Source organism: Vipera berus (genome assembly GCF_964194415.1).
Source record: "Vipera berus genome assembly, chromosome: 2".
NCBI lineage: Eukaryota > Metazoa > Chordata > Lepidosauria > Squamata > Viperidae > Vipera > Vipera berus.
The window spans coordinates 172,691,049-172,703,278 of record NC_138203.1 but is presented as its reverse complement, the minus strand read 5'-3'; the positions used below and the strand labels follow the sequence as shown (position 1 = coordinate 172,703,278).

The following is a 12,230-nucleotide window of genomic DNA, read 5'->3' as shown; positions in this document are numbered from 1 at the left end:
CCCAAACCTCCCCAAACCTCGGCAGGTCTCCGTTCCTCCTGCCGACCTTTGGGGAGGTTTGGGCGCCTCCCCAAACCTCCCCAAACCTCGGCAAGTCTCCGTTCCTCCTGCCGACCTTTGGGGAGGTTTGGGCGCCTCCCCAAACCTCGGCAGGTCTCCGTTCCTCCGCGCAGACCTGCCGACCTTTGGGGAGGTTTGGGCGCCTCCCCAAACGTCCCCAAACCTCGGCAGGTCTCCGTTCCTGTTTGGGGAGGTTTGGGCGCCTCCCCAAACCTCCCCAAACCTCGGCAGGTCTCCGTTCCTCCGCGCAGACCTGCCGACGTTTGGGGAGGTTTGGGCGCCTCCCCAAACCTCCCCAAACCTCGGCAGGTCTCCGTTCCTGTTTGGGGAGGTTTGGGCGCCTCCCCAAACCTCCCCAAACCTCGGCAGGTCTCCGTTCCTCCGCGCAGACCTGCCGACCTTTGGGGAGGTTTGGGCGCCTCCCCAAACGTCCCCAAACCTCGGCAGGTCTCCGTTCCTGTTTGGGGAGGTTTGGGCGCCTCCCCAAACCTCCCCAAACCTCGGCAGGTCTCCGTTCCTCCGCGCAGACCTGCCGACCTTTGGGGAGGTTTGGGCGCCTCCCCAAACGTCCCCAAACCTCGGCAGGTCTCCGTTCCTGTTTGGGGAGGTTTGGGCGCCTCCCCAAACCTCCCCAAACCTCGGCAGGTCTCCGTTCCTCCGCGCAGACCTGCCGACCTTTGGGGAGGTTTGGGCGCCTCCCCAAACGTCCCCAAACCTCGGCAGGTCTCCGTTCCTGTTTGGGGAGGTTTGGGCGCCTCCCCAAACCTCCCCAAACCTCGGCAGGTCTCCGTTCCTCCGCGCAGACCTGCCGACCTTTGGGGAGGTTTGGGCGCCTCCCCAAACGTCCCCAAACCTCGGCAGGTCTCCGTTCCTGTTTGGGGAGGTTTGGGCGCCTCCCCAAACCTCCCCAAACCTCGGCAGGTCTCCGTTCCTCCGCGCAGACCTGCCGACCTTTGGGGAGGTTTGGGCGCCTCCCCAAACCTCCCCAAACCTCGGCAGGTCTCCGTTCCTGTTTGGGGAGGTTTGGGCGCCTCCCCAAACCTCCCCAAACCTCGGCAGGTCTCCGTTCCTCCGCGCAGACCTGCCGACGTTTGGGGAGGTTTGGGGAGGCGCCCAAACCTCCCCAAAGGTCGGCAGGAAGAACGGAGACCTGCCGAGGTTTGGGGAGGTTTGGGGAGGCGCCCAAACCTCCCCAAAGGTCGGCAGGTCTGCGCGGAGGAACGGAGACCTGCCGAGGTTTGGGGACGTTTGGGGAGGCGCCCAAACCTCCCCAAACAGGAACGGAGACCTGCCGAGGTTTGGGGACGTTTGGGGAGGCGCCCAAACCTCCCCAAAGGTCGGCAGGTCTGCGCGGAGGAACGGAGACCTGCCGAGGTTTGGGGAGGTTTGGGGAGGCGCCCAAACCTCCCCAAACAGGAACGGAGACCTGCCGAGGTTTGGGGACGTTTGGGGAGGCGCCCAAACCTCCCCAAAGGTCGGCAGGTCTGCGCGGAGGAACGGAGACCTGCCGAGGTTTGGGGAGGTTTGGGGAGGCGCCCAAACCTCCCCAAACAGGAACGGAGACCTGCCGAGGTTTGGGGAGGCGCCCAAACCTCCCCAAAGGTCGGCAGGAGGAACGGAGACCTGCCGAGGTTTGGGGAGGCGCCCAAACCTCCCCAAAGGTCGGCAGGAGGAACGGAGACCTGGGGAGGTTTGGGGAGGCGCCCAAACCTCCCCAAAGGTCGGCAGGAGGAACGGAGACCTGCCGAGGTTTGGGGAGGCGCCCAAACCTCCCCAAAGGTCGGCAGGAGGAACGGAGACCTGCCGAGGTTTGGGGAGGCGCCCAAACCTCCCCAAAGGTCGGCAGGAGGAACGGAGACCTGCCGAGGTTTGGGGAGGCGCCCAAACCTCCCCAAAGGTCGGCAGGAGGAACGGAGACCTGCCGAGGTTTGGGGAGGTTTGGGGAGGCGCCCAAACCTCCCCAAAGGTCGGCAGGAGGAACGGAGACCTGCCGACGTTTGGGGAGGTTTGGGGAGGCGCCCAAACCTCCCCAAACGTCGGCAGGTCTGCGCGGAGGAACGGAGACCTGCCGAGGTTTGGGGAGGCGCCCAAACCTCCCCAAACGTCGGCAAGTCTCCGTTCCTCCGCGCCCTGCCTGCCTGCTTCTTTCCGCTGCGGAAAGAAGCAGGCAGGCAAGGCGCGGAGTTTGGGGAGGTGCGCGCGCACCTCCCCAAACCTCCCCAAACTTCGGCAGGTCTCGGACGGCGGTGGCTTGGGAGAGGTGCGGGCGATCCCGGAAGCACCAAAGCCTCGGCCGCGCACAAGTCCTCGGTAAGTTTTTTTTGTTGACTGGAGTATAAGCCGAAGTGGAATTTTTCAGCCCAAAAAGTGGGCTGAAAAATTCGGCTTATACTCAAGTATATACGGTATTTTCCATAGTAAATTTGAAAGCCGGCATCATGGTTATTTCCTATTCCAAATGGTGGTTGAACCTAAAATTGATATTTTAAGTGTGCCAGTTTTTTTTACTCATTTCTACCTAATCATTTCTTGATCTGCAAATCTTGGCAGGTGATCAGTTGTATGTATCTCTTTGCTATGAAAAGCTTTGTTTGCTGTTTCAACACATTAACTTGCTGCCTGACCACAAGGCACACTCCCTCCCCCACTTTAGTTGCAAACTTCTGAATATTAACTGTTGAAATATCAATTATTATGACCTATTAACATAAGAAGGAGAGTATACTTGAGGTGCTTGTAAAATGTTCTTATATGCAGTTATAAACTCTGTTTTGTGTAGTTATCAACAAACACATTTTCTTATTTTTGCAGAGAGAGCCAGCAGAAGAGGCCTTAAAGAGTAACAGTATGAATCTAGATCAGGCCATGAGTAAGTATTTTTGTAAATGATCTAGATATGAGTGAGGATTAGTTTGTTTCAGTGAAATAAGCTGCATTATTTTAAAACCATTTTCTGTAAGAATTGGGTAGGCTATAAATCTATACTAATTAAGTGCTCTTAAAAGAGCATGTTTATTTTGAATTTCAAGTTTTAAAATAATACTAAGAAAAGTGTAGTGAAAGCAGTATAAATGTAATTTCATCTTGGCTTGGATAAAGATTCCTAATTTTCTTGTGACATTTTCATATTCGCTTTACCATTTATAGGTGCTCTGCTGGAAAAGAAGGTGGAAATGGACAAGCGTGGAATGGGAGTAGCTGACTACAATGGAATGGTCACCAAACCCCTTGGCTGCCGCCCACCACCGATCTCCAAAGAGTCTTCCATGGACCGCCCCACCTTCCTTGACAAGGTAGGGGCAGCATTCAGGAGTTTAAAAAAAAATGGAAGATGAGTTTGATTAATCTCACTCTCTAAACCTTTTAACTTGCTGTAGTAAGAATACAGGAATCAACAGAATGCCTTAATCAAGAAGGGCTTGCATGATTCAGCAAGTTAAAACAATCAAATGACTTTTTCTTTTCTGTCTATAATTTAAAACCTAATCTTTTTTAGAGTAGGGAAATAGTCTTGGATTTATCTTTCATTTATTTATTTGTCAAATTTGTGTAGCCACTTATCTCACAAAATGTGTACAATACTTGAACTACAAGAAATATGAAAACAAGAAATATAAAAAAATATAAAATCCAGATTAAAAATGAAAATTATAAAAAATATACAAATCCTCAGCAAAGGAAGAATAATCACCTAGCCTATCTAAGCATAGCTTAGCTGTAGCATAGCTACAGTTCCCTGGGAACCCCAGACCTGATTATATAACCAGGTCTTGGGACATTTCCAGGATGTCAAAAGAGATGGAGTTAACCTAACTTCAAGGGGAAGTATGCTCCGTAAAGAGGGCACCATGATAGAGATGGCATATCACCTGGGACCCACCATTATGTAGGTTGCTAGCTGATGGTATCCAGAGTACGCCCCCTTTTCCAGATCTAATCGGTAGGCTGATGTTATTGGGAAGAGATGATTCCTCAAATATCCCATTCCTATGCCATGAAAGATTTTAAAGGTCAAAACCAGCACTTTGAATTGGACCCAGAAGCAAACCGGCAACCAGTGCACGTGGCACAGAACTATGACATGTGCTGTTAAAGATGTAGATAACTACTCACACCACTGCATTCTGTATAGCTGAAGCTTCCAGATACTCTTCAAGGGTAGAGTGCATGCAGTAGTTCAATCTGGAAATGATAAGGGCATGAATGATCATGAGCAGGGCCTGCCAATCTGGGAACAAGCACTACTGAAACATAAGTCAAAGCTGTGCAAAGGCATGTCTTTGTAGCCATCGCTGCCACCTGCTCATCTAGCAGACGTCACAAGTCTAGGAAGACCCCCAGATTGCAAATATAGTCTATCTGAGGCACTACAGCTTCAAAGATAGTATAGTCCTGGAATCAGTGGGCCCCAAAATCCAAAGCAACTGAAGAGTTCAGCTGAAGTTTGTGCCTCATCCAGATCCTCACAGCCTCCAAACACCAGGGTAATATGTTCATAGCATTGCTTAATTTTGGCCGGGATAGAGATCTGTAATTGGGTATCAACAGCAAACTGAGGATATCTTACCCCAGGGCAAAGGATAAACTCACCCAGCAGCTTCATGTAGATGTTCAAGAGGAGAGGAGAAGGCACTGAATGCTATGGCACTCCACATAGAGCCTGAGGCGAGACCTTTTCTTCCCCAATTATCACCAACCGGAGTCAACCCTGAGGGAAGGAGGCACATCAAAAATCTATCTCTGATCATAGTAATTTTAATTGTTTCAGAAGGACCAAAATCTAGGAGCAAACTATTCCTTAAAAACAGGAAGAAAATGTTTTAATCTTAGGAAGCTATAATTAAGACCTAAAAATAATATTAAAAAATCATAAAATCTTTCTGAATTTAAAATAGGATTTAACTGTTGTGGTTGCAAGAGACATTCTTTTTTCCATGGAATTCCCATATAAAAATGTTAACAATCTTTTTACTATAAATTATGCATATAGTCATATTTTCTGACTACTAAGTTAAGGGAACTTTTGCCTTTTTTTCCATTCAGGGTCGTATGTGTGTGTGTTCCCTAGCTTGCTTTATACAAATTATTTTGATACCTGAGTATCAAATTTGAGTCCTTTTAATAGTATAGATTTTTAATAGGCAAGTAGTCAACAGGTATATGAATAGAAAGGTTCATAATCATATTATTGAATTAAATTTCTCCAGTATGTGACCAAATCGGAATTTCACATTGTTCTTATCAAAAGTTGGTATAAAACAAAGTAAAAGAGATCAGATGTGCTAAATTCTAATTCTTTCGGAGCTTTGGGTACCTTTCAAATTAGCTTTTATCAATTTTGCTGCCCTTATTTTACATTGGCACTTATGAATGAGATTACGTTTAATGCCATATGTTAACTTCTTAACAACGTTTCATGATATGTTGGATGTAAGCATTAGTTTTACAAAGTAGAAGACCCGTGATTAGCAGAAATATAGGATACTGAATACTGTTCTTATTTGAGACTCAAGAAAGGGAAGAAATCTTTGAACCTGTTACTGTCATGCAAGCTGCAATTTGTGGAGCATGATGGATATCCTTGCAGAATGTTAAGCATGTTGAGCTGAAAGACCTTGAAGATATGACTAGAAAATGTCAGGGTCCTCCCTTAGGGCTTTCCAGCATTAAATAAACATCAATTTGGTTGATAATAAAAAAAACACTGAGGCTTATGGGGAGCAGAGTGGAGGGGAGAATCTATCGGGATTTATTTAGAATGTCAGAGATCTTTTATATTTAATAAAACAATTGAACATTGTTTTCCCTGCTTCAGGAACATAGAGCAATCCCTGATAAACTGAGTGAATAGTGAGAAGACAATCCAGGTTAACTGTAAAATAATTATTTTTAGGAAGTCAATGAAGCGCCCGTATTCTTGAAACTCCTTTGTTTGCAAAGTACAGAGCGAGTTTAATACTTCTTTTTCTATCAGGCTTCAGGTTTTAAGTTGGGTGGTATTCCCCTGCTTAATAGGATATTCAGGCAACAAAAAATTAGAACGTGTAGAATGCATGGTAGAGTTTGTTATAATAATTCACCGTGAAGTGATGGCATGAATGGCCACATGAAGATGCATATATGCATAGGTCCTTGTGGTCATACCCTACACCTGGGATTCAAACAGAATCCAGGAGAAGACCCTGAGCTGGAGGCCAGCTCTGTCTGTGCAAGCGTGATACCAGCCAGACTCAAACATAGGCTGTTACTCAGCTCAATAGCTTGGTGGATTGTAGATAGTATTTAGCATTCATTTATGTTTAATGGCAGTAAAATTCTTGTTTTATTACCTTTTCCCCCCACTAATAAACACTTTCCCATGGGAAGATTTCTTATAGTTAGTTTCAAAAATCCTCCTAAATATTTTTTGTAAAATTTTAAACAATCGAGGAAATATTCTTGCATTTCAAGTCCATTTGGCCCCTTCATCCATTTATAACTTTCCAAAATCCAACATTCTAGTCACCCTTTTGCTGTTCATTTAAAAAAAAAGATTTTTTTAAAAAGTCCTTAAATTTGCATGGAATTTCTTTCCTCAAGGATAGAAGGAAACTCACCCAGAGTAATGAAAGTTGGCCTTCTAAGGATCTTACCACCCAAAAGCCATTAACAAGCAATTTCCTAAGGTGGTTTAGGGAAGAAAGTATGCAAATCCAATGTCCGTTTGAAGGCATTGAATTATGGCTTAGGCATAATGAGTTGCCCCAGCTCCCAGAGCTCTATAATGGTGCAGAGCCTGCTATGTGGCATGCTAAGCCCTTTGCGCCACACTGCTAGGCTGGAGCTGGACTGGAGCTGGGGCTAGGCTGCATGCTGTATTGAAGTTCAGGGGCTCTTACAAACCCAGAGCTGTATCACACCAAGAAGCCCCAGCTTCCCAGCCCAGTCCTAGCCTCAGCCGCCCTTGCCAGCCTGCCTTCTGTTGCCCCAGCTGACCTTCGCTATCTTCCTGCTCCCACTTGCTGACAAGGTATGCATGGCCTGGCCCTTCAAGAAGCAGCTGCTAACCACACGAGGCCATCTTCCCCAGGTCTTGGGAGGAAACCTCTGAGCATAACCTGAAGAAAAGATTTGTGTGGCCAGTAGCTGCCTTGGGAAGGGCCAGGCTGGACATGCTTATCAGATGCGGGAACAGGAAAACAATGGAAGTCAGCTAGCATAGCAGGGGCTGCAAAGTGCTGGGACCCAAAGGAACATAGATGGTGTGGTGATAGGTGGGCGGTGGGAGTTAAAGCACCCTTGTGGTCGTTAGTGTGGGAAGGCTGCCAAGCACCAAGATTTAAGGTGCTGGTACTTACCTTTAAAGCCCTACATGGCTTAGGCCCGGGATACTTGCAGGACCACCTGCTACCAGGAACGAATTCCCATCGCCCAGTACGCTCACACAGAGAAGGCCTCCTCAAGGTACCGTCGGCTAGACAATGTCAGCTGGCGACCCCCAGGGGAAGGGCCTTCTCTGTGGGAGCGCCATCCGAAGCTCCCCCCTGAGCTTCGGATGGCCCAAGATCTCCAGTCCTTTCGCCGCGGCCTCAAAACACTCCTTTTTTCACCTGGCTGACCTGGACTGACAGGGATTTTAATTATGTTTACAATTTTTAATTTATTTTTAATTTTTAATTTTAATTTATTGCACAGAGGCCTTTAATTTTAATTTTATCTTAATTTCTGTATTTATTGTATATTATTGTTGTTAGCCGCCCTGAGTCCTTCGGGAGATAGGGCGGGATATAAGTCCCATTAATAAATAAAATAAACCTGAATTTTGGGGGCTCGGCCCTTTATTGAGCCCCTCCATAATCTTTAAGCAGTTATTGAACAAATGGTCATAGTCAAGGACTACCTGTACATGTCAGAAGGAAAGGAGAGGAAGGAGAGAGCACTCGTATTGAACGTTTGCTCTTATTCACCTATTGTTTATTATTGCTGAATACTTCCTTTTGGAATAGAGGCAGATATTTCAAAGTCCTTTCTATCGTTCTTCTTGTATATGGTTCCTCTAATTTTCAGGCAGATCATAGCTTTACACTTAAACCAAACCAGTAAACTATGATATGTACTATCCCTACAAACCAAAGTGGAAACCATTTGCTGGTTTGAGCTTTAAACCGTACAAGTAGTTCCTATAAAAGAGACCATTTATAGCTCCGTGTTGAACTGTGGAGTGCTTGGTGTTCTCTGAGCTTGGTTGTTTGCTTATTGCCTGATTAGGTAACATAAGATAACCTTTATTGTCATTTTTTACTGTGAGCACAATGATCATCATCATCAGTGCTAGTCGTTGTGGGGTTTGTTACCTGTTTATATATGGTAGCTTGTCCTGTTGTTGTTGATGTGGGTGTGGCTTTCTCTTCACTAGTCCCTTGATTAGGGCACTGTTTTCTGCTTGATTGTTATCCGGTATTGATCCCTGCTTATCTGGATATTGGTTGCTGAAGAAAATGTTTTTTCGTCTTTTTGTTTCCCTCTTAGCTTTTTATTTTCTTTTTTGAATGATGTGTAAGTGTAGTTTATCACTGTCTGTCTATTGATGGCTGATTTGTTTGAATGTCAAGCTTCCAGGAATTCCCTGGAATTTAGCTTGGTCTGGGATGCTTACAGTTTCCCTATTGAAACTATGGTGAAGTCTGTCTATGGGTTGTGAGATTAAGTAAGGAATTTTCATAGTGTCTTCTGACTGCTAATTGGTTTTATGGACACGCCCTACTAGTCTTCTGCCTGTTTGTCCTACATAATGGTTGTTATAGTCTTTATACTGTATTGTTGGAGATGACTTCTGATTTTTACTTTTTCTCCCCTCCACCCTGTCTGGAGGACAAAGAAACCTCCAAAGTAAGTAGGCAGTTGATGAGATTTTATTGGTTGTTCCTCGAAGGATCAGAATTATTATGTGTATCCCTGAAACTGAAATAAAAGTATCTTTTGCTTCAGCTTCTTAAGAAAGCTGTCATTGTTAGAAACATAATTATATCCTGGTTTTTGTTGAGACAAGCCTGCTGTGTAGATAGTTACCTAGAGAATTATGCACCATTATTAAGCCTAAATATTTATGTTCAGTCCTTTTACCTGAACAGTGAGATCTATATAATTGTGTTTATGCTCTAGACTTCAATTGACAATTTATCCAGGAAATCCAATATAGTATTTAGTTTAAGGCATCCTACTTTGAGATGAATTGTCATAGCAATCTCCTTGTCTTCTTTCCCATTTCTTAAACTACTGATTTATTTTTTTTAAAAAGAACTTTACTGTTTTACAATGCTTTCAGTACTGTGCTTATATGTTCATTTTAAAGTCTTACTCATTCACACAATGAACAGGAGATTGTATAGAATGCTAATAGAATGTATTTTCCTAACAGCTTCTTTGCAGGTTAGAATTTACCTAAACTACATATGATTATGCATATTGCCAGAGGCTAAATAAGAGATCACTGAAATTTTGGTAGTCTGAAGTTTTCCTTAATGTCACAATATTCCAAAATAGTAATGCTGCAAAAATGCAGTGTTAGTTTTCTTCAGAAGTACTGTATGTCTTTGGGATAGCTTTAAACAAAATTAATAGAAAAGAAAGTAACTTGATATGAAAGTAAAAATCAAAAATAGAAATAGTATTTTGTGTGTGTGTGGGTGGGTGTATGCAGTTGTTGCAAATGAGGCACGTAATGTTTGCAATGTAATTCCTGTCTTAAAAGTGCTTTAGCAAGAGTTTGTTGCTTTTCATATTTGAGAATGATTATATATTTACAATTATGTATTTAAAAATTTCAGAGCACAAAGTAAAGACAAACAGTATCTTAATTCTGTTTCTCTTTTTCTTCTTTCTTCCACTCCATACTTTTCATTATGTATTCCTCATGCCTTTTTTTAAACAATATTTTGATCTTTTTATTCATCCATGCTCCACTTATATTTCCATGGGAAACTGTTTTGTGCGCTGTCTGTACCTGGACACTGCACACAGCTCACCCTTTCTTTTTTCAATCAGGATGGCGGCCTAGTGGAAGAGCCCACTACTTCACCATTTTTGCCTTCACCAAGCCTGAAGCTCCCCCTTTCAAACAGTGCACTCCCTAATCAGACCCTGGGTGGGATTGCCTCAGGGCTGGGCATGCAAAACTTGAATTCTTCTAGACAGGTAAGGTACCTTTTCAGTGACAACTGTGTGAAAGTCGGTTGGTGTCTTAGTAGAAGGAATATGGTGTTTTTTTCCTATTTCAATATCCTTTTTTTCAAAATGTAAGTAGTAAATTTAGTCTAAGTCAAAACGTAATTGGGCATCTACCAGGGGTCTTCAAACTCGGTCTTTTTATGACTCATGGACTTCAACTCCCAGAATTCCTCAGCCAGTGTGCCTGACTGAGGAATTCTGGGAGTTGAAGTCCATGAGTCATAAAAGGGCCGAGTTTGAAGACCCATGATCTAGACCTATGAAGTTACTACTGTAGGAGATAAACAAAGGTCTTTTAGCTGAATGTTATGCCTTTGCCTTTCTGCTGCTGCTGCTTCTCTCCACAACTCCTCAAGCACTGCTTCTATTTCTTTTCTTTTCTATTTCTTTTCCCACCGCATATCTGGATAAGTGCTATTCTTTTTGGTTGTCTTGCATGACAACAGAAATCACACTTCTCCCAATTTGCAATCCTTCTTTACTTCTTTCCTCCTCCTCAGACAATTGTCGTTTACTGGGTTAAGGTTATTCTGTCCCCAAGCCAGCTTTCTTGACTACAGTAGTATTTGGTTACTAGTTGGGATTAAATCAGTTTCTATTTTTAGTTCATCCAGTCAGGAGAGTGGGCGGTGCTGCCCAATCCTGAGTCAGAAATCAGTTCTCAGCCCCAGTGAAGTTGAATATTTCCATTCACATTATTGTTTGTGGGGTCTTCAGCTTCGTTAGGCAAGTGAGCACATTTAGAATTTTGAGAATGTATTATAAGTCCTTTCAGAAGCCTTAAATATATTTTCAGTTCTTGGGAAACATATATTTTGTCAATTACATATACTTCTTTGCAAAACAAATACCACTTTCTCAGAATGCAAACTGTTGACTTTAAAGAGTCGCACATACATGAGCACATGTGAACACACACATTCTCAGTCTTCCCCCTTTCATTTTTCATTGCACCACTTCTGCACCTACAGGATGATGTCTGTGAAGTCCATGTCCTTCTACTGCCTACTTTTTTCCTGCATATCTACCAATTATTATTTTTTATTTTTTTAAGAATGTCCCAGTAGCTGATGTTTTGCTCTGCAGCATGCCTCTTTCTTATTTACTTACTTGCTTTTTGTTCAGTTTGATAAATATTTTAAGACTATTTGCAGGGGGGGGGGGAGGAATCTCCCTAGCATTATGCTCAGTAAGGTTCTGCAGGTACTCTGATGCCTGTAGGCACCACATTGGGATCCCCTTGCTTACTCCATAATGCCAGTTTGCATACTGATTCTTGTCCATTTAATACTTGCTAATGTGTTAAATTGAGTCAGCCAAAAACTACATAGTGAGCTGATATCTAGAGCAGGGTTAGACAGTCTTTGAACCTTCCATGTAGTTTTGTTGCAACTCAGTAAACTATCATGTAAGGCATCAAGTTGCCTTAGTGCTCGAAGATGATTGTAGTGATAAAGTTATAAGTTTTTTATTTTCATATACACTGTCCTTGGGCTGAATTATTTCCAGGCCCAATTAATAGTAGCAGTTCTGCTCATTTAAAAACCCTAAAAGTGTCAGAAAGGCTTCCTAAGAAAAGGAAGTATGTTAAGGACTTGTGTTTTTATTGTTGTTTACTGACTTCCTACCCAAGATGTTATGGGCAAGTGCCCACAAGTATACAAGTAAAGGTAATTTACACAACATTGAAATAGTACAAGCTAAGACTGAAATGTAACATAGAAAGAAAACAAGCAAAACCAACACTTTAAAAAATAAGCAACAGATCTGAAAGCAGCAGATCACTTAATCACACAATTTCCATTAATATTACATGTTTCTTTCCTTCTAACTGAGGTATCTCTTGCTAATTTTAAATATGAGACAGTTAAGAAAAAATATGTGCAAGGAAGATACCTCAGAGCATATTCCGCTTAACTTTCTATGTGGGCCAAGTAAATAACTCTTTTGCACAGACGTAGGGT

At 43.6% G+C, this 12,230-nt stretch overlaps 1 protein-coding gene across 2 annotated transcripts in view; it reads left to right on the top strand.

Annotated features, from left to right (window-relative positions):
- TNRC6C (trinucleotide repeat containing adaptor 6C) overlaps window positions 1-12,230 on the top strand; it is a 136,532-nt gene that overhangs the window by 91,131 nt on the left and 33,171 nt on the right. For both annotated transcript variants that reach the window (XM_081319514.1, XM_081319515.1), the window contains 3 exons: window positions 2,872-2,929; window positions 3,208-3,353; window positions 10,084-10,233. In XM_081319514.1, coding sequence (XP_081175640.1) covers window positions 2,872-2,929; window positions 3,208-3,353; window positions 10,084-10,233 — 354 coding nt within the window. The remainder of the gene's footprint in view (window positions 1-2,871; window positions 2,930-3,207; window positions 3,354-10,083; window positions 10,234-12,230) is intronic.